The 26,298-nt window shown below is 37.8% G+C and overlaps 1 protein-coding gene across 1 annotated transcript in view; it reads left to right on the forward strand.

Annotated features, from left to right (window-relative positions):
- Window positions 1-26,298, forward strand: part of LOC124589804 (FERM, ARHGEF and pleckstrin domain-containing protein 1) — a 747,858-nt gene that overhangs the window by 668,704 nt on the left and 52,856 nt on the right. The window contains exons 14-17 of the mRNA XM_047131595.1: window positions 2,525-2,614; window positions 15,240-15,458; window positions 15,767-15,953; window positions 19,867-19,976. Of these exons, the coding sequence (XP_046987551.1) occupies window positions 2,525-2,614; window positions 15,240-15,458; window positions 15,767-15,953; window positions 19,867-19,976 (606 nt within the window). The remainder of the gene's footprint in view (window positions 1-2,524; window positions 2,615-15,239; window positions 15,459-15,766; window positions 15,954-19,866; window positions 19,977-26,298) is intronic.

The raw sequence follows: 26,298 nt of genomic DNA on the forward strand, positions 1-26,298 counted from the left end.
TAAAAACTTTGTGGTTTGCCGGCGACATTGTACTACTGTCAGAGACAGCAAAGGGTCTACAAGAGCACCTGAACAGAATGGACAGTGTCTTAAAAGAAGTGATTAAGATGAACATCAACAAAAGTAAAATGAGGATAATGGAATGTAGTCGAATTAAATCAGGTGATGCTGAGGGTATTAGGCTAGGAAAGGAGACACTTAAAGTAATAAATGAGTTTTGTTATTTGGGGAGTAAAATAACTGATGATGGTCGGAGTAGAGATAGTATGAAATGTAGACTGGCTATGGCTATGTTTCTAATGATGAAAAAGTTATTAACACTGAGTATAGATTTAAGTGTCAGGAAGTCTTTACTGAAAGTATTTGTATGGTGTATAGCCATATATGAAAGTGAATCATGGATGATAAACAGTTTAGGGAAAAAGAGAATGAAGCTTTCAAAATGTGGTGCTACATCACTTACTTAGCAGAACATAGTAGAATGTAGTAGACAAGAATTTCCTCTCACTATTGAGAGTCTCAAAATTTCTGACACAGATCACTGTAGCAATGAATATAATTTGGAAGGTGTATCATTGTCCTTTGGTCTCAAGTCCCTATGATATTCTTGATGGAAATAGCATTAATGAGAATGGTGCTATTTCAGAGCAAACAGGTAACATTAATTATCCATATCTATTAGTTTAGATGTTTGCCCACTGTTTCATTGTATTGTATGGTTTCCCAGGTTCATTAGAGCTGAATCACATTATTCTGCTACATAGCTTTTCAGCTCCCAAAAGACTGATTTATTTATGCAATTGCAACATTTTATTGGGGAGAGACCAGCAACTCAGATCTGATAATTCTGTATTTAAATTTCTGTCATAGTTGCATGCAATTTATACTGGTGGCTAGTTTTGTATGTAGCCATTCATTTTCATACAAGACCTGCACTAAAAGTGCTTATCAAAGCAGAATTCCACAGACATACTTGGGTAATGTCTACATAACACATATAATACAACAGATATGGAGTAATCTTATTACATGTGTGACACAGTCAACATCAGCTTCATGTGTTTCATCAGTTTCATCCATTGAATGTATCATCCATGTAGTAGATAATTCCATATCTGTTGTGTGAATATGTGTTGTGCAGATGTTTCCCAAATATGTCAGTGAAATTTTGTTTTGATACACACTTTTAGTGCATGTCTGGTTTGAAAATGAACAACCACAATTGGAACTAGTCAACAGTATAAATTACACACAACTGTGAATGAAATTTAAATAAAGAATTAACTGATTTATTATGAATTGTAACTAATGTGTATTACCTTAATTGTGAGTAGTATATATGAGAATAAATACATCCAGAAGAGAAGTTTGCTGAGTCCACATGTAAGTTAAATCTGAGTATTTAATGTCACACTTGTTTTTCATCCGTACTAATGTAGTGCTAAATATGATACCCATTAATGACATGGATTATATTTAAATTTTGTCATTATTCATTGCCTTTTGAGTCTTTCCTCCTTCCAGATAAAATAACTGTTAGAACATAAAAGTTAAGGAGTACAGTAAGTTATTCCTTGTTGTAGATACCAGAACATAAATTGATAAATGAAAATAACACTGATTTATTGATACCATGTGATTGTATGTGTGTAATGTGAAAGTTTAATTTGAAATAATGTAAATTCACATATAAACTCCAATAATATTGACATATTTTCTTAAATAAGTTGTTTTATTTGCTGCTATTGATAGGTAAATGCACTGTGTGATATTACTGAACACAATATTGCTTGGAACTCATCTAGGAATTCAAATTACTTTCCAAAATGTGGTCATTATTGTGTGATAATGTTTCACTGAGAAATCACTAATTAAACATAATCTTGCAACACTTCTAAATTTTTATCACTGTAATGCAGAAAATACAGCACAAACATTGGAAGATGCTGTAATTCTGCCTTATACTGTTCCATTGTGGCTTGGCCTGTATGTTATCAACACAAATCTACAAATTGGAACTGACAGGATAATGGCAGCTACATTTGTTTACAAAAATCACAAAATATGACATCATTTGATCTCACCAAAAAAGTACAACAATTTTGGTTATTCACTGTCATTGCAATAACATGTAAGCAAATTGCATCCTTCTTCATTGTTTTCTCAGTAACATTTCAAGATTTAAATAAGTGTTTTTTATACAAATAGTGGTTTCCATACAACTTTTGCTTGCATAGTAAGTGAATTCACTGAGTTGGTAGTGAGAACCGGGGGGGGGGGGGGGGGGGGGGGGTTTATTAGGCAAGAATGCTTGTTCTAAGAGCAATTATAATATCAAATGTGTTTTTGAATAAGCTTAAATACCTTTCTGTTGTTAAAAATGCAGGTATTTCAAGTCAGATTAAACTTTCTATCCTGCAACCTACAAACAATTCATTTTCGTTTTACTTGTATGACATTGTGATCCTAGTCTGTATTTTGGGTCTTAAAAGAGAAATTATTACTTGTATCTTGTCTTTTTCAGAGATTTCCAATTGACCGTGCTTACTTTATAGCCAAGGAGTTATTGATGACGGAAAGGACATACAGAAAAGATTTGGAAGTAATTAACTTGGTAAGATTTTTGAAGAAATAAGTGTTTACTGTTATAATAGTGTCAGTTAACATATATGGAGGGTAAAATGTTGTTACATTTATATATTATTTTTTATGTATTACATATGGAAGGTTTATACCCTAACCTTCCTGAAAAGCTATACATATAAGCAAGGAATCATGAGTGCATGTGTATATTATGCATGTTTTCATTCACACCTAAAATACATAATCATATTCTGGAGTAATTCTCTGACAGCATTGAGTACTTTCAGGATGCAAAAGATAGCTGCCAAATTATTATTGAGAAGAATATTCAAGATTTGTGTAGACATTCTTTCGTTTTATTCACACACACACACACACACACACACACACACACACACACACGAGGGGGGGGGGGGGGGGAGGATGGAGAGAGAAAGAGTGAGAGTGAGTGCTACATTGTCCCTGTGCTTTAGTCTAACTGTAATTTCTATGTTAATGCACCTGTCTCCCACTCAGTGCCTCAGCTATATAGTGAGGGGTTATCTGTGCTCCTTCCATCATCAAGTACAAAGTATGTGTTTAACTGATGCCTGTTAGAAAAAATTGCTCTCTTATTTGAGTCGTCTTGTGTTAGACGATGCAGTCCATAAGTACCCTGACATCTCAACATATAATTCTTTCTGTTGTTTGCATTCCTGCCAAGACTTTCCAGTACTGTATTACTGTTCATTAAGGTACATGTAAGAACAATGGCCATTAAAAAGTTTCATACATTCATTCTTCCATAAGCATCAAAATACCAAGCAATACTTGCAGGGTACAGCATTACTCCTGATCTTCAAAAAAGTTAATGTATAGTTGATTTGTAGCACAAAACATGTATGTTTTAATTCCTAGTTCACTGATGAGAATGATTTACAGTAGTAGACATGAATGTCTTAACTCATATTCTATACATTAGAGTGTACACTGCTAAAGAAATAAAATATAAGCTTAGATTAATATGTGTGATATCATAAAGCATGCTGTGCTGTAAATGATATAATGTGTATAGTAGACAAACAAATACAGGAAGTAACAGGAAGCAACAGTCAGGTGACATAATATGTTTCCTGTATGAGTAGTTGGCGATTTCTTCCTGACCAGATAACGTTAGACATTAATATGTTCAGAAACCATTACATCTTTTTAAGTTTCACACATTTCAGACTACTTCTTCATTGTTATGGTTCTCATTTTAATACTTTAAGTAGGGCATGCGTACATAGTTACAGTTGTGTGACTGTGTATGTTGTGTAAATCCAATGAAGGCCCTTTTGGCTGGAAGCTTACTTGTTTGACAGTATTTTTCTCATGCTTATCTGTGACTCATCATTTCTGCTATATGGTAAATAACAATCTAATCTTTTAATAACATTGTCATTATTCTATCCCGGATTTTCCATTGTTTGATTTTTTATGTTACTTTCATGTGTTTCAGACATTGAATAACCTAAAGTGATATTAAAAGAGTTATATACACAGGTGTGTTTTCCAGCCTAACTTTGAAACATTGGATGCAGTTTCAACTAAACTTGGCAAATTGTGACTTCTTATTGTTCTTGTCACCCATCCAAAAACTGTATTGTTGCAGCTTTCCACTCTAATTTTCTGCTGCACAAGTTTCTTCATCGCTGCATCGCTGCAAAAACACTACAAGCTATATCCATTTGAGCCTTCCTACTGTGTTCAAGCCTTGGGCTTCCCCTACAATTTTTATGCAAATTAACCACTCTTTGACACCTCACGACATAGCCTATCAACTTATCCCTTTTCATCATATAGCTGATGTATTTAATATTTGATATGGACATAAACGAGAGTCAAGCTGCAACACTGGTACAATGTTGTTGGCTGGGACATGTAGCAGTGTGTGAGTTTGTGTGTTCTGTACTAGTTCATTCTGAAGAAAGATATTGTGTGAAAGCTTAGTGATGTTTTCAGTCTTGTTTGTGTGGCTATCAACTGCTCACAGCCTGAGACACGTGGTGAGTTACCTTTGTTTATTCTCCACTAGGGACTTTGTCTATCATATCGTATTCCTACATTTAACCAAGTTCTGTCACGGCACTCTTCTCACCAATCTAATTCACTAATCTCCACTACTTAATCAACCTATTTACTTTTGAGCATTCTTCTGTAGATGCACATCTCAAAACTATTTTCTTCTTGTCTTTATTGTTTATCATACATGTTTCACTTGCACTTAATGCAGCACTCCAGACAAATAATTTCACAGTAGACTTCTAATGTCTACTTTTATATTTGATGTTAACATATTTATATATTTCAGGAAACCTTTACTTGCTACTGCCAAATTGTGTTTATTATATTCTCTCCATTCCTTTCATCATTGGTTATTTTGCTGCCCAAATATCAAAACTTACCTTCTGCTCTTTGTACCTCATTTATTAATCTAATTTTGTCAGCATCACTTTACGTAATTCTGGTGCGCTTCATTATTGTTGTTTTTGTTTTCTCAACTTTCATGTTTCGTCTTCTTTTCAAGACACTGTCCACTCTGTTTAAAAGAGCTCTCCTTAATTGTCTGTGGGTTACTATCAGAAGAAAAAAAAGATGCTATGAGAATAAAAAATACTTTAGCACTCATGGGTGGTAGTGGGGATGAGTAAGAAGTGAGATGCAAAAGTAAGAATAAATCTGGAATACCTAGATCTGTTTCAATCGATCTTGGTACACATATGAATAAATAAATCAGTTCTCTGTATCATTACGTGTCACTTCCCTGGTTATGATGTTACTGCAGTCTTCCAGTTGCTGCCACCTGCGAGGACCTTCTCCTTCAGTCCCAGCTCCATCTGTGCATCAGCAGACCACCCATCTCGTATTAAAGTACAGTCAACAGCGCATTATACTCCTGGTCAGCCAAGCCATGTACTGACAAGTGTCAAACAGATGACAAAATGAGAAGTTGCCTGTAACTGTGACCCTATGGCTTCCCAGTGATAAGGCTATTGAAACCCTCTCTGATTTACCAATTCACAAGTGAAAGATATTGAAGCACAGAACAAATTGCACAGACAAACTTCAAACAGTTACAGATCCCTTATGAATCAATCTCTGTGTCTAATCACACCTACAGATTTTATAATTTATGAACATTTTACTTAAACAGGTAAATTATGTGCTGTTTCACCCAGCAAACACTAAGTACCAGTTCACAGCATATAATTTCTGACTGTAATTATATCACAATTTTTTTTACTAACAGATACTTTCCCTTGCTAAGACATTATTTATTTTTGGCCTGCTCACAACTGGCACCACCCCCACATACCTGCCTCAAGCTCTAGGTGCAACTTTCATTGCCATATTAAGAAACAATCTATTGACCCCATAAGCTCTCTTTCTACACACCAGTATAATTCCTGAATACAATTACTGAACAAACCCCCAAACTAACGTTGCATTTACCCAACATACACCATAATTCCTCCAAAATTTCTTACAAGTACACACATAACGATAAGTAAATATACATAACAAACTCCCAACATACTTAACCTGTTACTCATATACAACTGAGATACTGAAACACAAATTTCTCCATTTGTCATTACAATATCACTTATCAACAACAGTCTTAACTCTTTTCACATTCCAGAGACCAAATGGTTTCTTTGTATTAGGGTAGATGAGCCTGTATGCATTTAGGTCTGGACATTTGACAACCTCTAATGGCCTGTAATAGAGTTCAAACAGTTTTTTAATTTCGCCGTGAATGCTGCTTTATTTTACTGTAGAACTCAGAAAATTCCACCTTTTCAGCTATAAGGTTTGCTGGCCTATTACCCATCATGACGTCATAGGGAGAGAAACCAGTGGAGCAATTCTTCACAGTATTCATAATGCCCTCAAATACAGGAACATATCCAGCCCAATCACTGCACCTCTTGCTACAGTACATTCTGCATAGTCCACCTAGTTCTCGCATGAACCTCTCGGCTGGATTACTTGCTGGGTGGTACACCAAGATATGTGTTGCGTCCACTCTCTCTATGAATTTATAACACATTCTTGAAACAAATTGTACCCCATCATCTGAAAACACACTTTTACATTTATGCAGATGTTCACCCAGTTGAAGCCTTCTCTCAATTGATAAATACTGTATCTCCTTTGCCTTATTGTCTATTGTTCACCTGCACATGACTCCTCATACCTCTCATTTTCCTTGTGCAAATGTGCCACCACTTTATCTCCCTTTAATTCGTCTTTAACTTTTATTCTCTTTCTGTGCCCTCCGGAATTAAAATCCAAAATTCTGTCCTTCACCCCAATGTTACAATCATATTTATACAGAAAATCCATGTGTAATTATGTAGTTCTCAATTCGTTCGAGCAATCAATCATTCATGATATGAAACACAGTCATAGCTCAGTCACTCAAAATGATTCAGAAATTTTACTTGTTGGAATGAAATCAGGCGATGATTCTTCTTCTCTGGAGGCTTGTGCTTTGCGGCAGTCTGCTAATCTGTGCAAGTAAAATCCCTCATAATTTTGGAAGTATTGTATAATCAGTCGGGAAACCTCAGATCAAGTGGATATTTGGCTTTGATGAAGTTTAACCTTCCGAAGAAGTGATGGAGCTCTTGGATTATTAAATGCAGGTTCGTATCCAGTCATTCTTTTTTTTCCCTTTTAATCGTACAATTTCGTATCAGTTATCTTTTGTCATAAATTTCAATATTCAGATTACAATTCTTCAAACCAAGCTCAGGCTAATCGGCACGAAGACAATCTCGGAAGCTTTTTTTCTAACAACCACCAGAGAGAGTACTACAAAGAATAATTATATCTAAAAACAAAGATGATGTGACTTACCAAACGAAAGCGCTGGCAGGTCGATAGACACACAAACATACACACAAAATTCAAGCTTTCGCAACAAACTGTTGCCTCATCAGGAAAGAGGGAAGGAGAGGGAAAGACGAAAGGATGTGGGTTTTAAGGGAGAGGGTAAGGAGTCATTCCGATCCCGGGAGCGGAAAGACTTACCTTAGGGGGAAAAAAGGACGGGTATACACTCGCACACACACACATGTTCATCCACACATATACAGACACAAGCAGACATATTGTCAGACATAGTATCTTCCAATGTAGCCAAACCAATTCTATTGTCATCCCCTCTATTCCCCACCATCTCATCTCTGTCAAATAACTCCCTTATGTAATACAATTCACTGTCACTGATACTTTTCCCATTTAATCTTTATTTCTCTTATTAAGTTTCATAAAGCCTCCCCACATATCAGTGCTACCCAGTACAGCATCCATCTGGCATATGGACAACTTCTTCCTTTCCCTGTCATTATCGTCTCCCCCTCTGGTCCTATTTACAGCATAAGTCATACCCGCCCTGCGGATCTTAAGTGAGGCTCCATCTAGTTTTCTGTCTGTCCTCTTTGAAATCTGCACCTTGTGGTCTCTCTTGCCTGTGTTCATTTTCATTTATTCCAGGTGGATAGTCATTTCTATCTCCTTCATGGTTTCTTTCTTCTCTTTTCTGCCTGTTTCTCCACCCCCTGCCATTGTCACTCTGCGCATTCCTATTACTTGAACACTTGTTCACATTGTCATTGAAATTATTTCTATAGCAGTTACCCCTATTCTGATTTCTGCTACCCTCCTTGCATTCTACCAGTTTTGGTTTATAACACAATGCCCTCTTCATGTTCTCAACAAAGTTCAAAAACTCTTCCACTGAATCAGTAGGGCTGTGTATTAGATCCCATTATAAGTTCTCTGCCAGCCTTCTTTTTTAATGTTGCTGTTTCTGTTAGTACTCCTAATGGTCTATCTAAATGTATTAGTTTATATATTAAAAAACAAAGATGCTGTGACTTACCATATGAGTAAGTGCTGGTAGATAGACACAATAGAAAAACACACACAAACACACACACAAATCTCAAGCTTTCGCAACCAAGGTTGCTTTATCAGGAAAGAGGGAAGGAGAGGGAAAGACGAAAGGATGTGGGTTTTAAGGGAGAGGGTAAGGAATCATTCCAATCCCGGGAGTGGAAAGGCTTACCTTAAGGGCGAAAAGGGACAGGTATACACTCGCACGCACGCGCACACACACACACACACACACACACACACACACACACACACACACACACACACACACACATATATCCATCTGCACATATACAGACACAAGCAGACATACGTAAAGGCAAAGAGTTTTTCTTAACTTTTCATTACCAGTTTTAATTACCAATTCTAGTTCACCATTTGTCTGGAGTTCAAATTTCCTGCACTGCCTCCTGTGTGCTTCAGTCCATCCCACAAGTTCAGATTCTACAGTCTCCACTTTGGTTCCCAGCTCATTTTCTACTTTTTCTATTTGTTTGCTGGCCCCCTTTACAGTGTTTTCGTTAATTTCTAGTTTCTTACCAAGTTTTTCAAATCAGCTCTCCAACAGCTCAAACTTTTGATTTACTGCATTTATTTGCTCTCCAAGTTCAGTTTTTAAACTGGCAACTTAAGATTTTATGCTTACATTTAGTTCACATTTTACATTTTCCAATTTTGAATCTAAACTTTCAACCGATTTCTCACTCAGTGCATTCAATAATTTAGTGAGCTCACTCCCTGGCACCCATCCATGCTCCTTTGGGATACTAGGGCTACTACAATCACTCCTAATATCCTCTGATCCACATTTACTTGAAAGTTTCTGTATCTCAACGGCTGTGGCTGACGACTAGCAGCACATGATATATAATGCAACTGATGCTTGTACTTAATTTGTGGCTGCTGTGATGTCGACTGTTACTGCGACATGTGGAGTGGGTGATGGCATAGTTTGGCCGGGCAGCGGTGTGGGGACAGCCAGACGATGGCATGGAGACAGTTGTGACACGTGTGTGTGTGGCACAGCAGACAGGAACAGATATACTTGCCGGCGCCGATATGTGCAGTGGTGTCTCGCTATGACAGCGGCATCCTGAATTTGTGAACCAACTGTTGCACAAAATGTTGCAGCATGAACTAGGCACATATTGCGGAATCCCTGTTATGCTGCCACCTAACATTATATTAATGTTCACATATGCACAATGATTGCACTGCTAGACCGTTACTGCTATGCACTGCATTTAGCTGAGAGCCCCCACATTAACTGTTCAACTGTTTAACTGGGACATTCGATCCTGAAATACTTGTTAAGTGGAAAGAAAACAGTCCAATGTAGGACAAACCTACCCAATTGCAACAATATCATCAGTTAGCGATACCTGCTGTTCCTAACAATCCAGCAGAGGGCAATTGCATAATCTGTTAAATGACTCATCTGTACAGGGGTGTCATTACACACCATTGCATTATGCCCTTACATAAGCGATTAATGGCTATTAAAGTGGCCTGTGAGGTCAGTCAGTGAAATACAGATATATAAGAGTAAACTGAGCAGTGACATCGATAATTGAGGATATTATTGTAGATTTAGCTCATGTAACAATTTATTGTTGCTTTATTCATAGAAAAATGGTTTGTTGTGAATGATGGTCCTACCCACAATTGTCCAATCCAAACTGAAAACAGTCTTAGCACAGCAGTTGCAGGCAATAAACCAGGGCTTAGCAAGTGGCCGGTTTTGAGCGCGAGTACTCGGGTCTGCTCAGGCACGTGCTCGCGAGCAGGTGCAAGGTCGTGGAGTAGGGAGGGAGGGGAAATGCGCGCGCACGTTTGAACAGGGCCGCAGCGTGCCTATTGAATTCGTGCCGACTGTGTAACGTTTAAAGTACTACGATCAGCTCGAACAGTCACTTCGCAGGTTTAGAATCACGTCAAATCACCGTTGTGTAACCCCAACCATGTTTTCGCAGTTCAACCCCCATTGGGAGGAATTGTATCTGTTTACGGTAAAAGATGGTGTTGCAAAATGTTTAGTACGTCACAAAATGCTGAATTCTTTTAGGAAATTTAATTTGCAGCAACATTGTATGTTGTACCACGCGAAAGACTACGGAAGTGGAAAATGTGATGGACCGGATCGTGCACAGGAAGTTATTAAACTTAAAAGGAAGCTATCCGAAGAAGATCTGGACGACGAAGAAAAATCAACTGAGGCAGCACTCAAAGTGAGTTACAAAACTGCTTTGCTTTTAGCAAAATCCCTGTGCCCCTTCACTGATGGCGATTTAATAAAAGAATGTTTGGTAGTTGCAGCGGAACATTTGTGTCCATCTCAAGTTGAACAGTTTCGGATTGTGCCATTATCTAACATGACCATTGTGCGTCGCATACAGGACATGGCAGACGACGTCCAGAGCCAGCTTGCAAATATCTGTAAAGATTTTATGGCGTATTCTCTAGCTCTGGACAAAAGTGTTGATATCACTGGAACAGCGCAGCTTGCCATATTTATTAGAGGTGTTAATAGAGATCTTCAGGTGAGGGAGGAGCTCCTCGATGTAGTAGCCATGAAGAGCACTACAACCGGAGGTGATATTTTAAGTAGTGTTGAAGAAAGTGTTGTCGTGGAATTCTTTAGTTTCAGTGTCGACAGACGGTGCACCAGCAATGACAGGGAGAAAATCAGGTTTCATTGCGCTGTTGAAGGAGAAAATGAAAAAACTGACCGTGCCGAATGAAATAAGGGGCGTTCACTGTGTGATCCACCAGGAAAACTTATGTGCAAAGAGTATCACTCTAAAAAATGTGATGAGTGTTGTTGTTCGTACAACCAATTATATAAGGAAGCATGGGCTACAACACAGACAATTTAAAAGCTTTCTTGAGGATGTAGAAAGCCAGTATGGTAGCCTGCCTTATTACAGCGAGGTCCCCTGGCTTAGTTGTGGCGAATTATTAAATTGATTTTTTTCCCTATTAGATGAGATAAATATGTTCATGGAAATAAATAACATGTGTGTTCCTGAATTGAAAGAGCCTTCATGGAAATGTGATCTCGCGTTCTTAGCAGATTTAACTAGCCATCTGAATGCTTTGAACATTTCACTGCAAGGTAAAGATCTGCTAATTACTCATTTCATAGATCGAATATGAGCTTTTAAAATGAAATTGACACTTTGGGTGAGTCAGCTGGAAACAGGAAATCTAGCTCATTTTCCTAAATTATCATCCATGCAAGATGTTCACAAAGACTGTGAACATTATTCACATAGTTTAGTTGCCCTTAAGGAAGAATTTGATCAACGCTTTCAAGATCTGACAGCACTAGACAGTGATTTTGATCTGTTCTCCTCTCCATATTCAGCGAATATTGAAGAGATTCGTCCTGAGCTGCAACTAGAACTTATTGACCTGCAGTGTGACAGAGAATACAGAGACAAATTTCAGAACAAGAAAAACATTTTGGAATTCTGCAGACACTTCCCTCAGGATAGATTTCCTCATTTGCAGAAACTGGCGGCTACAATAATATCAATGTTCGGTTCCACATATGTTTGTGAACAATTGTTCTCTGGAATTAAATGTAACAAGACGCGCCTGAGAAATGCATTGTCTGATCAAAATTTAAACTGCACGTTGCACCTACAGTGCACAAGAGCAATTACTCCGAACATAGACGCAATTCTAAAGGGCAAAAAGTACAAGATAACAGAAAATCCCACACTTCAGTGACACCTTTTATTGTGTAACAGTTCACAAATTAATACGAATGTAGAGGCATACACTAAGCTAAAAAAATTATGTGGCACGTGTACATTCTCCTTTATTTGTTTAATTTGTCGCAGTAATCGTGAGTGATATCCCTGCAGGTGGCTGCGGATTTACATTGACTGGCGACAGCTGTTGTGTGCCCCTCGTGACTCTCCCCTCTGGTCCGGTAGTGGGGGTAGCGTGCTCACACTGCTCCGTGCTCGCGCCTGGCTGCTCACAGCTTGCTCTGCGAGCACGTATGTTGTGAAGTCCTGCAATAAACAGTTCACTACATCACATTCACTGTAAATATCGCTATGTTCACAGCTCACAACCTCATAAACTGAAGACTAGCTTTGAACAATCCTATGGGCATGATCCTACCTCAGAACTAAAACGCATGTATCCCCAGGCCATTCTAGCCCACCTTACCTATACAGCTCCCAACGCACAAAGACCATGATCTCTTCCTTGCGTGTCCTCCCTGTGTTTTGTCATCTGACATACTGCTCTACTCAAATTAACATCCATATACTTGACCGTCATTCCGTTAAAAAACACTTTCCACAATATACAAATACTTAAACTAAATACCTTGCACAATTCTGTCTCCACTTATTCTATTACAGAGTTTTTTATTTTCTTGTTACAGTTATTTTTATTTTAATGTATTGCATGAACCGGAACAGCAATCCCTCGTCAGAACAACTACTTAATTCTTTCTTGCTCATTTTGCATTATGTTATTCAATTATTCTACAGTTATTAATACATAAATTTATTATTAAATAAAGAGAAAATGAAATATCGGAACAAATTACCCATGCAGAAGCTAGCAGCTTTATTGATTTGTGGATGACTCCATTTTAGGTGTACAGTTTCACCAGTTACGTTACACTCAGAGAAGTACTATAGCACAAGTCATTGAAGGAAATATTGTATAAAGATAGGTGTAAGAACTGGTGTTAGCAAATAAATTGCAACTATTCATGAAGATGCAATGCTAGTTCTTTTGCTGATGGTACAGGTATAGGAATCAACCCAACAAGCAAGAATCAGCTGTGGAAATTGTAAATAATGTCTTTCAGAAAATTATTAAGTTATTCTCTGCAAATGGACTCTCACTAAATTTTGAAAAAACACAGCTTATACAATTCTGTACAGTAAATGGTATAACACCACTGATAAATATAGACTGTGAACCAAAACTGTTGCTAAGAATATTCAAAATTTCTGGTTGTGTGCATTGATGAGAAACTGAATTGGAAGAAACCCATCAATAATCTGCTGAAATGGTTAGGTTCAGCTACTTACGCTAGCAGGGTTATTGCAAATTTTGGTGATAAACATATCAGTAAATTAGCCTTCTATGCATATTTTCATTCACTGGTTTCATATGGCATCATATTTTGGGGCAATTTGTCATTAAGAGAGAAAGTATTCATTGCACAAAAGCGTGTAATCAGAATAATAGCTGGAGCACACCCAAGATCACCTTGCAGACATTTATTTAAGGAACTCAGGATATTCATTGTACCTTTGCAATACATATATTCACTTATTAAATTTGTCATTAAATCTCACTTTGGCACAGAAAGGGGTGAATTATGCTACCACAAAAATCTTTGGTCATTTGCCAAACAGTATTAAAAGTCAGACAGATAGTCAATCAACATTTAAAAGCAAATTGAAAGATTTTCTGAATGACAACTACTCCTACTCAATAGATGAATTCTTAGATATGAAGTAGTAAAACAAATTGATTAATTAATTATTTTGTGTAAAGAAAACTTATGTTAAAGTGACACATTCCACATCATTACGAAATGTTGTATTCATGACGTATGGAACAAGGATTAATGTATGTGTGTATGTATGTATGAGTTCTACTGAAATTAATTGACAAATGGAAGAATAAAAGAAATATAAAATAGGAAGTGAAAACTTAAAAAAAATAACAATCCATTAGGTTTATAGGGAAATTTGCTACCTCTGATGCAGCCTTTGAAAAACTTTCGCAAGCAAACTTTCTAGCACTGAAACTTGCTTGACATGCTCACAAATCTAAAGTTGTGCACGTCACAAAACATATAGTATTCTGTGACTACAATATCAGTGAGGCACAGTTAGACTCATCCGATTAAAAAAAAAAAAAAAAAAAAAAAAAAAAAAAAAAAAAAAAAAAAAAGTGAGTATAACAATTTGTAGGATTGTGAAATGAAATGATTGCATAGGCTCAGTTGCAGTTGAAATAGGTCTCAGACCTTGGTTCATTCATAAGATTCTAGGGAAATGGGATCAGTCTGTGAAGGAGCTTGCTTGCAAAACATGGGAGAGTGTCATGGAAATAGTGAAGAAACTAATCTGGCAGACGCATGAATATAGACACAAACTATTCTGAGAAAGTCTACTTACCAAGTTTCAAGAACCAATTTTTAGTGATGAATCTAAGAATATACTACAACCCTACATATTACTGCCATACAGATCGCGAGGACAAGATTAGACTAATTATGGGCCAGAGGCGTTTAAGCAGTCATTCCTCCTGTACTCCATATGTGAATGGAACAACGGGAAGTACCTTCTGACCATGTGGTTCACATTGGTTTTGAATGATTTGAGTAAATGTAGATGCAGATAGTCTTCTTGCGGCTAGAAAATTATCCATCCATCCACAAAGGTACTTGTACACACATTAAGTACCATCATATACTGTATGTTAATCTAAATGTGGCCTATGTCAAAAAACCTTAATTAATTTTTAAAAAATCAGTGCCAGGATGAGCACTTGTCAGCTATACGTAAGTTATAAAGCTCATAATAGTTTGTTGTAAGAGAATTTTACTGTGTGGGTTTGAAACAGGTTGTGAGTTTCTCCTACTTTTATGTAAGTCCCTGCCTGAATGTTTCTGAATGTCATGTTAAATAAAACTGTCATCGTTTCCAACTTTGCTTACCTGTCTCTACCGGTTTTAGTGGTTTCGAGATGAAGTAACAAAAGAAGAGGAAGAAATGCCTGATGAGGTAGTCAATCTGTTACTGGGACTTGTAGAGCCCCTTCATGAAGCACACACTGCTTTGCTTCGTGAAGTGGAACAGAGACTCGCAACATGGGAAGGACGTGGAAATGCACATTTAAAGGGTGACTACCAGCGTATTGGGGACATTTTTCTGAAACATATGTCTGTTCTTCCAGTGAGTAGTTCATTATCTCTCTTTGGTTTTTGGTTCCTCTGCTACATGTTGCTACTTTATTTGAAGGTGCTATGTTTTTATGAGCTTCTAACACAAATTTTCTATTGTTAACTGGCATGTTATAGAAGTTTTATTCTGTAAGCTATTTGTTATTTTGATTAAAGTGCAGGAATTTACTGCTCTGAGACAGAATAATCACATAATAAATTATTATAAGTCAATCTCTAATTGTACATGGTTATAAAATGACGATATGAATGAGTAAAATCCAGACTTTGTTTAGTAACTTTATTTTTCTTTACATATAGTTATATGATGAGTATCTGGCAATGCACCTAATGGTACTACATCAACTTGATGCAGCATTTCGGCGTAACAAGAAGTTTGAACAGCTGTATCGTGATTTTGAATTACAAAAGGTGTGCTACCTTCCACTTACAGCATTCATCCTCAAACCATTGCAAAGGCTTTTGCACTACCAGAATTTGCTTGATCGTAAGTTCCATCGAAGTATTTCTTTTCTGATCTTAGCATGTAACCATCATAGTGTATTAACTTAGTATTTTATGATGTAAAGGGTTACATCATTTGCTGTATGCTGCAGTGTCAGTTAATAGGTATGTGTAGTTTTATTTTTCGTTTTGGTCCACCCAGGCTAAACAGGCTGATTCAAATTGTTAAGACATTGGATTTGTGTTCAGCAGGATGTTTGGTGCTGACATCACTGTCATCCAAGCCTTTTTGTTTTCTGTGGCTGCACTGAATGGTGATAAGTGAACCATAGACTGGTCAACAAATGACGTTGTATCCAGTTTGCTTTGTCCCATACAAGCTTGTGATCTATCCATAATGACCTCAACTTTTTCAGTGCGTTCTTCAACCTATCGTTCACAATTCCTTCTGTTAGAACATTAGAGAGTTCGACTTTTGACATTTTATATGATCCGTACTCACGTATGGATCACTAATACACCTGCCCAATATCCTGAAGGGCTCCTGCGAGCATGAAGAAGTGCCGCAACACGATGTGACATGGACTCGGGGCTAATGTCTGAAGTAGTGTTGGAGGAAATTGACACCATGAATCCTGCAGGGCTGTCCAAAAATCCATAAGAGTATGAGGGGCTGAAGATCTCTTCCAAACACCACGTTGCAAGGCAGTCCAGATATACTCAATAATATTCATGTCTGGCAAGTTTGGTGGCCAGAGGAAGTGTTTAAATTCAGAAAGTGCTCCTGCAGCCACTATGTAACAATTCAGGATGTGTGGGGTGTCACATTGTTCTGCTAGAATTGTCCAAGCCTGTCAGACTACACTATGGACCTGAATGGATGTGGGTAATTAGACAGGATGCTTGCGTACGTGGCATATCTAGACGTATCAACAGTCCGATATCACTCCAACTGCACATGTCCCACACCATTACAGAGCTTCCAATGGCTTGAACAGTCCCCTGCTGCCATGCAGGATCAATGGATTCATGAGGTTTTTTTTCATACCCGTACACGTCCATCTGCTCGATACAATTTGAAATGAGACTCTTCTTACCAGGTAACATCTTTCTAGTCATCAAAAGTCCAATGTCAGTGTTGATAGGCCCAGGCAAGGAATAAAGCTTTGTGTCGCGCACTCATCAAGGGTACGCAACTGGGCCTTCAGCTCCAAAACCCCATATTGATGATGTTTTGTTGAATGGTTCGCATGCTGATGATGCTATAAATCTGCTGCAGTTTGCAGAAGGATTGCACTTCTGTCATGTTGAACAATTCTCTTCAGTTGTTGTTGGTGCCGTTCTTGCAGGATATACTGGCCACAGCGATGTCGGAGATTTGATGTTTTACCGGATACCTGATATTCACAGTACACTCATGAAGTGGTCGTACTGTAAAATCCCCACTTCATAGCTACCTCAGAGATTCTGTGTCCCATCGCTCATGTGCTGACTGTAGTACAATCTCAATAACCTGCCATTGTAGCAGCAGTAACTGATCTAACAACTGTGCCAGGCACCTGCTGTCTTATATAGGCGTTGCCAACCACAGCTCCGTATTCTGCCTGTTTACATATCCCTGCTTTTGAATATGCATGCCTGCACTAGTTTCTTTAGAGCTCCAGTGTATAAACATAGTGCCCTACAGAAAACCTCCCACACTTGGGGTACGTAGAGATTTTTGACATTTAGAGATGATTATTCACATCGCTAGTTTAGCGGATTGCTTGCAGTGTGTGAAGCAAAAATGGTATTATGTTTGTTTATATGGCCATTTTCTGCAGCAACTATTAAAATCTGTTACTATATGTTATTCGTTCTGAGCTGACTGCAATATAATTGAAAAGAATTACATCATATGTGTTTTGCTTTTACTTATAAAGCATCTTTCGTGGTTATACAGAATAACTAAGGAAGATGCTTTATAAATAAAAGTGAAATGCATCTGGTGTAATTATTTCTAATTAGATTTCAGTCAGCTCAAGACAGATAGCCTATAGTAACAAAAATGATATTCTTTGCTCCACCTGATGACAGTAATAATGGTTTATTCATAACAAAAATATGGTTATTGACAAATAGAAAGAAGAAGGGGTATGCATGCACACTGTGAACCAGAACACTTTTTCAGACAGTTACAAGACTTGCTACAAAATTTCCAGGCTATTTTAAATATTATTGAACTGCAATAGTTTAAAGATATAAAGATTTGACCCAACATTATTAGTGTTTGTACTACATCTGCAATTCATTGATTTTTGTGCTGATATGCTATCAGAAAAATAAAAACAATAAAATAAGCGAAACAGAGGAACTAATTTCCAAAAATTATTACACCTAATGCTTCCAGAATGAGATTTTCACTCTGCAGCGGAGTGTGCGCTGATATGAAACTTCCTGGCAGATTAAAGCTGTGTGCCAGACTGAGACTGGAACTCGGGACCTTTACCTTTCGCAGGCAAGTGCTCTGTGAGGACAGGGCGTGAGTCATGCTTGGGTAGTTCAGTTGGTAGAGCACATACCTGCGAAAGGCAAAGGTCCTGAGTTTGAGTCTTAGTCCGGCACACAGTTTTAATCTGCCTGGAAGTTTCATATCAGCGCACACTCCGCTGCAGAGTGAAAATCTCATTCCGAAAACATCCCTCAGGCTGTGGCTAAGCCATGTCTTCGCAATATCCTTTCTTTCATGAGTGCCAGTTCTGCAAGGTTCGCAGGAGAGCTTCTGTTAAGTTTGGAAGGTAGGAGACGAGGTATTGGCAGAAGTAAAGCTGTGAGGACTGTGCATGAGTCGTGCTTGGGTACCTCACTTGCCCGCAAAAGGCAAAGGTCCCGAGTTCGAGTCTCTGTCCGGCACACAGTTTTAATCTGCTAGGAAGTTTCATACCTAATGCTATCCATTGTGAAGTGGTTGTCATGATCTTTGTGTCCCTGGCCCCAGATAGCTATGCATACAAAACCGACTGAAATAAGTGCCTGTTTAAATTTGCCTCTTGTGGGTCTTACTCTTGAAATTATCTTGTAAGCTCACAACAAGTGTTATTTCCTGGGTATGGTGATATGATTGTTAGGATACGGGCAAAATTCGGTCTGTCTGCAAAATAGATTGCTTATAAAGCACTTATGTGACCCATCATAGAATATTGCTCATTTGTATAGGATCCACACCAAATAGAATCATTAACAGACATGGAATGTATATAAAGGAGAGGCAGCACCAGTGCTCACTTGTTTGTTTGATCCACAATAAAACATCAAGTGAATACAGAGAAACGTCAGTTGGCAGATGCTTGAAGACAGACACACACTGTTTCTTGAAAGAGTAAAAAGTGTCAAGAAGGAGTATTAAAGGAAGAGTCTGGGAATATACTGCAGCCATTCCCTGTGTGTTGCTCTGATGTGATTGAGAAGATGAGATGAAACTAACTACAGCTTGCACAGAGGCATTTAGAAAGGCATTTTTCCCATCATGTGTACATGAATGGGAAGAAATCATAATATATGTTCCATCTGTACCATGTGCTTGACTGTGGTTTGCAGGGAGAAGGAGGGGGGGGGAGAGAGAGAGAGAGAGAGAGAGAGAGAGAGAGAGAGAGAGAGAGAGAGATGCTTGATTTTTCATTCATGCTGTCATGCCATTGACAGTGTATAAAGCATGATGTCTCTTATTTATCCTGCAAAGTCTTATTTTGTTTAAGCAATTACTCTTTTTTCATTTGAAGGAATCTCTGTGTTTGAAATGTTGAATATGTTGTGACTTATCAGTCAGCTTAGTAAGTGGGATATTTTCTATCTATATTTTAAATTTCGTATATAATTTCCTTTCTTTGAACATGTAGCACATTTGGATAGGATATTAGGTTAAAATAATGTTCACCTGTGTACAAAGCTAGAACTTACTTGTAATTATTACATTCCAGGACTGATTCGCCACTACGGGAAGGATCATTTGGATTATGAAGACTGCTGTGTAGCAAAACAGAAATTGTCAGCTACTGCACAGAAAGTTCCAGCAGCTTTGAAGCACTCAGTAAATATTTCAGTTTTGTTTCCATGAATTGCTTGCTTTTACCATTCAGTATTGAAACATTACAGATTTACTGGTTATATTTTATCAAATGGAAACTTCAATTGGAAAGAGGTATCAAAATTACAAGGAAACAGAAAGACTGACCTCTTCTATCCTACAGGAGGCAAAATTTCTTACCATTTTCTACTGTTGCATGTTTAAGATCATTTGGAGGCCATAGCACTGATGAATTGTGGAATTCCTATTAAGCAATGTGTTTTAATACATTTTTAAATGCATCATTTTTCTTACACACAATAGTGGAAGGTATTGTTGTTGTTGCAGTCTTCAGTCTGAAGACTGTTTTGATGCAGGTCTTTGTGTTTCTCTGTCCTGTGCAATCCTCTTTATATACGAATAACTACTGCAACTTACATCCATCAATTGAACCTGCATACTGTAGTCAAGCCGAGGTCTTCCTCTCCATTTCCTTCCTTTACCAAATTGATAATTCCTTGATGTCTCAGGATTTATTCTACCAACAGCTCCATTCTGTTAGTCAAAATAAAAAGTGACAAAATTTTGTTTCAGTTATTTAAACTCTAACAAATGCTATGCACATTGGTTTTTGAACCATTAACTGATCAACATAATAAACAGCAGTCAAGCCACTGGAACACTAAACCTACTACTCACAGTTTACGTTCATTTCCCTCATTCACATAGCAAGGAAGAACCCATGTTTAGACAAGTAAATAGCTAAATGTCATCCCTTGTTTGGTGCCCCACTCCAGCGAGAAAATATGAAATCATCTAAAGTTGCTATTCAGCAAAGTATCTAGACCAAGCTGTTCCAGCGTGAGTGCCTGTGTGTGGGCAGCTGGGTGCCCACAGGCAGAGATGAGCAATCAGACAGCCCCAACCTTTGCTACCACATTCCTCAGCCGGGTGCTTGTGGGCAGGGCTCGGCAAATGGCATGTTCACACAACAATAAAAGGTGCAAACATGGTGCAACAGGTTCACTAGGTGGGTAGCCTGTACTACCTGTGGGCTAGCTGATGGGTGCTGATGGGCATGGGGAAGTGTTGGAACAGTCTGATCTAGACTGTCGGATTGTTTAGGTGAATGCTGTCTTGATTCAACTCCAGGTAGTTCCGGTGGGTTTTAGTGGGAAATTCTCAATGAAATTATCCAGTGGTTACGTGCTTTATACAAGCAAGAGGAATGTAAAAAATGATGTCCGTATTATAACACTAATATGCATGTTTGGATAACATGCACGCCCACACACACACACACACATATATACAAGGAGGGGGGGGGGGCAAATGTTGGGTTCTGCTTCACTCCAGTCTGTGTCATTCGTCTCAGCACTGTCACCCTCTTATACGGTATACTGCCATTGATCCCCCAAATCCCTTACTGGAATAACATTTAAAATTTTAATGTCGTAAGTAGAACATATTCTTAAATTATTTGTATAAGAACTGAACTGATATCAAATGGAAAATTAAGACTGTGTTGTCAGTTTTTACATACGTAATACAAACAAAAGTTCCCTCAAAATGAAATCACTTGCCAGTCAAGCAGGTCTCACTTTGTTAATCACATAACAAAGCAGTGTTCTGTTTTCAGAAAATACTGCACTGACAACCTGCATCAAAACATGTCGTCATACTGTCAGTCAGTCTCGAGTTGAATACATACACAAAAAGCAATGGAACAGAAAGTTTCCTGAGAATACAAGCACTACTCATATATGTGTGAATGTGTGTGTGTTTTCTATTTCAGAAAAAGGACTTTCTCCAAAAGCATAATGTTTTAGTAGTCTTGTGCCTGTCTGTGACTCAACACCACCTCTACGTGATGAGTAGAAATCTATAATTTCCATATTGTTTTTACAGTAGTGGGAAATGGTTGATAAGAGGACAGGGATTAATACTGACAGTGCTGTAGGAAACCCAGAAATATCAGTTAAAGAGTGAAAAAAATAAAAAATGCCTCCCACAGGTCAGAGTATTAAAATCCTAATGGTTACCTGCCAAAGCATTTGCGACAAAGTGCCAGAGTTTGAAGCACTCGTGAAAAGCAGTGACACTCACATAGTACTAGGAATAGAAAGTTGGTGGAAACCTGAAATTGATAGCAGCTAGATTTTTGGGAAAAACTTAAATGAAGTTTGGTGGCAGGAGGAACAAGACTTCTGATCAGGTGAATACAGGGTTATAAATACAAAATCAAATAGGGGTATTGCAGGAGCAGGTTTAATAATGAATAAGAAAAAAGGGAGAGCAAGTAAACTACTATGAACCACATAGTGAATGCATTATTGTAGCCAAGATAGACATGAAGCCCATGCTTACCACAGTAGTACTAGTTTAAATGCCAACTAGCTCTGCAGGTGATGAAGGCATTGATAAAATGTATGATGAGATAAAAGAAATTATTCAGATAGTGAAGGGAGATGAAAATTTAATAGTCATGGGGGACTGGAATAGGAAAAGAAAGAGAAGGAAAAGTAGTAGGGGAATATGGAATGGGGGTAAGGAATGAAAGAGGAAGCCACCTGGTAGAATTTTGCACAGAGCATAACTTAATTTTAGCTAACACTTGGTTCAAGAATTATGAAAAAAGGTTGTATCCGTGCAAGAGACCTGGAGACACTGGAAGGTTTCAGGTAGATTATACAATGGTACGACAGAGATTTAGGAATCAGGTTTTAAATTGTAAGACATTTCCTGGGTCAGATGTGGACTCTGACCACAATTTATTGATTATGAACTGTAGATTAAAACTGAAGAAACTGCAAAAAGGAGATGGGACCTAGATAAACTGCAAGAACCAGAGGTTGCACAGAGTTTCAGAGAGAGCATTAGGAAACGATTGGCAAGGATGGGGAAAGAACTACAGTAGAAGTAGAATGGGTAGCTTTGAGAGATGAAACAGTGAAGGCAGCAAGGGATCAAGTAGGTAAAAAGATGAGGGCTAGTAGAAATCCTTGGGTAACAGAGGAAATATTTAATTAATGAAAGGAGAAAACATAAAAATGCAGTAAATGAAGCAGGCAAAAAGGATTACAAACATCTCAAAAATGAGATTGACAGGAAGTGCAAAATGGCTAATCAGGGGTGGCTGGAGGACAATTGTAAGGATGTAGAGGCATATATCACTAGGGGTAAGATAGATACTGCTTACAGGAAAATTAAAGAGACCTTTGGAGGAAAGAGAACCATTTGTATGAATATCAATATCTCAGGTGGAAAAAAAAGTTCTAAGCGAAGAAGGGAAAGCAGAAAGGTGGAAGGAGTATATAGAGGGCCTATACAAGGGTGATGCTCTTGAGGACAATATTATGGAAATGGAAGAGGACATAGATGAAGATGAAATGGGAGATATGATACTGTGTGAAGAGTTTGGCAGAGCACTGAAAGACCTAAGTTGAAAGAAGGCCCTGGGAGTAGACAGCATTCCATTAGAACTACTGATAGCCGTGGGAGAGACAGCCCTAACAAAACTCTTCCATCTGGTGAGCAAGATGTATGAGACGAGCAAAAAACTCCGACTTCAAGAAGAATATAATAATTCTATTCCCAAAGAAAGCAGGTGTTGACAGGTCTGAGAATTACTGAACTATCAGTTTAATTAGTCACGGCTGCAAAATACTAACACGAATTCTTTACAGACGAATGGAAAAACTGGTAGAAGCCGACCTAGGGGAAGATTAGTTTGGATTCCGTAGAAATATTGGAACATGTGAGGCAATACTGACCCTACGACTTATCTTAGAAGCTAGATTAAGGAAAGGCAAACCTATGTTTCTAGCTTCAAGTAGGTCTGACCTCTTTGAGGATGTCCACATTGAAACTGGTAACGGTAACCATGAGCGGATGTGGCAGCAGTGATTACTAAAGTACAATGTGCAGCTAAAACAAGCAGAAAGGTTTGTACATGTTCAGTAAACTAGATAAAAAATCAGTAGTGTCATATCTCAGTGAGGAACTTCAAACTTTCAGCACAGGGCAGGAGCACGTAGAGGAATTATGGGTCAGATTTAAAAGAATAGTTGAACATGCACTTGATAGATATGTACCCATTAGAATAGTTCTTAATGGGAGGGAACCTCCACGGTATACAGCCATTATAAAGAAACTTCTAAAGAAACAGAAATTACTGCTTAATAGGTGTAAATCAAAGTGTAGGACTATAGATAGAGTGATGCTGAATGAGATGTGCTTGGCTGTCAGTAGAGCAATGTGTGATGCCTTCAGTGACTACCATAGCAGAATATTCTCAAATGATATTTTACAAAATCCAAAAAAAATCTGGTCACATGTATAGGCTGTTAGTCCCTAGTGAATGAGACAGGAAATGAAATTGAGGGTAGCAAAGCAAAAGCTAAAATGCTTAACTCCATTTTCAGTTGTTTCTTTACAAAGAAAGCAACAGGAGAGTTGCCCCAGTTGAATCCTCGTACCACTGAAAAGATGAGTGAAATAAATATTAGTGTCAGTGTGTTGAGAAAAAGCTGATGTCATTAAAATTGAGCAAAGCTCCACATTCTGACTGAATCCCTGTCAGATTCTATACTGAATTTGCAGCTGAATTAGCCCCTCTTCTAACTATAATGTATTGTAGATCCTTCAAACAAAAAACCGTGCCCCGTTCTTGGAAAAAATCTCAGACCACATCTGTCTACAAGAAGGGTAGTAGTGATCCACAGAACTACCATCCGATATTCTTGACATCAGTTTTTTCTAGAATCTTAGAACATACTCTGAGCTCAAACATAATGAGGAATCTTGAACAGAATGACGTCTTCAATGCCAACCAGCATGGATTTCAAAAACTCAATTTGCGCTTTTGTCACATACTAAAAGCAGTTTTGGAAGGTGACTATTAGCAGCTGTCAAGTAATGTATAAAATGAATGTTTGACCATCAGTTGCTTTTCTTTTTTTAACCCAAATATCAATCGATTTCAGTCACCACCGTCTTCATGGATTAGGGTTAAAACAGTTTAAGGCATAACACCACGTCTGTCATTACTTAAAATAATACCCATGTCTCATATGTGGAGCATCTCATGAATTGCAGTACACCACACAGGACTTTTAAAGGCAGACGTACTAATGACACCACTGTTAAAGGTGCTGATTTATGCCAATTATCTCAATATTGATTAAAAAATTATTGGAGCTTATGCTGAATGCAGAATGCATAGAAGTAAAGAGTTTTTGAGTTTAGACTTGTATAGAACAAAATTTTGCAACACACTTTGTATAACTATACCACACAGTAACATGGCAGAAATTGCTGACTGGGAAAGAATTATGTACAATATGCTTAGCTGTGGAAGCTAGGAGCCTAACACTGGACTTTAGGTGGTGGATAACAAGCACAATGGCATATCTGAATGGGTCAAACATTGTCTAACATGTGTGAAAATTTTACAGAAAAACATTGAAGCATGCTAGATAAACATACTATAATGCAAACTGTGGTTGAACTTGAAATTAGTGACACAAATACAAAATAAAGATTGCAAAAACAGCTCTGAATGACCTGGATTATTGCTATCTTGAATTCATCTGAATAACTGATAGATTTTTTGCTTAGCATTAGTGTTTGATGCGAGAGTATATCAAAATAGGATTTTAAAGCAAACTTTGTTAGCAACATAACAGAAACAATCCACCAAAATTGTGAGCAAGGTTGTAATAATGCACAGCAGACCAGAGTAGAAGAGGACATACAAATGAAGCTCTTGTGCCAATTTATAATTCTTGAAATATGGTTTAATGAATTGGAATTAACATGAAAGAATTATTAAAAAGTCAATAATCTATTATTTCCAGTGCTTTAAAAATACTGCACAGTCATGCACGCACAATTCAAAGCAGTAATATTATTTTAATTAAAATTGGTTGGGGTTGCGGTCAATTGAAAAAGGGGAAAGGGTGAGACAGGTCTTAGCCTTAAGTTGAGAGGAAGCTATGATTAACTATTTTGTAACTTTAAATGTTTGTATAGGTAGTACTAGAAATTGAACCCCCTTAAAGTAAGTACTTGATAGTCATTATGTCTGCTGATCTTATGTTAAACTGATATTTATAATATGCTTTAAATTAGTATGTTACAGAGTACAGTAATTTCATGTTATTTGGTAATATGCGTAGCTTGAGTTGCATCCCTATTGGCCTCCTTAGCTCTGTTATGTCCACGTATGTCACGTTTTTAATAAATTATGAGACAGAATTGGTGGCAAATACTTGCCTTCAGGAGGCGTGAAATGTGTAGTACTGCCAGTGGACATTGACAGTTCCTTCCTCAGAGAGGGCAGAAG

Source organism: Schistocerca americana, chromosome 2, assembly GCF_021461395.2.
Source record: "Schistocerca americana isolate TAMUIC-IGC-003095 chromosome 2, iqSchAmer2.1, whole genome shotgun sequence".
In the NCBI taxonomy this organism is placed as follows: Eukaryota; Metazoa; Arthropoda; class Insecta; order Orthoptera; family Acrididae; genus Schistocerca; species Schistocerca americana.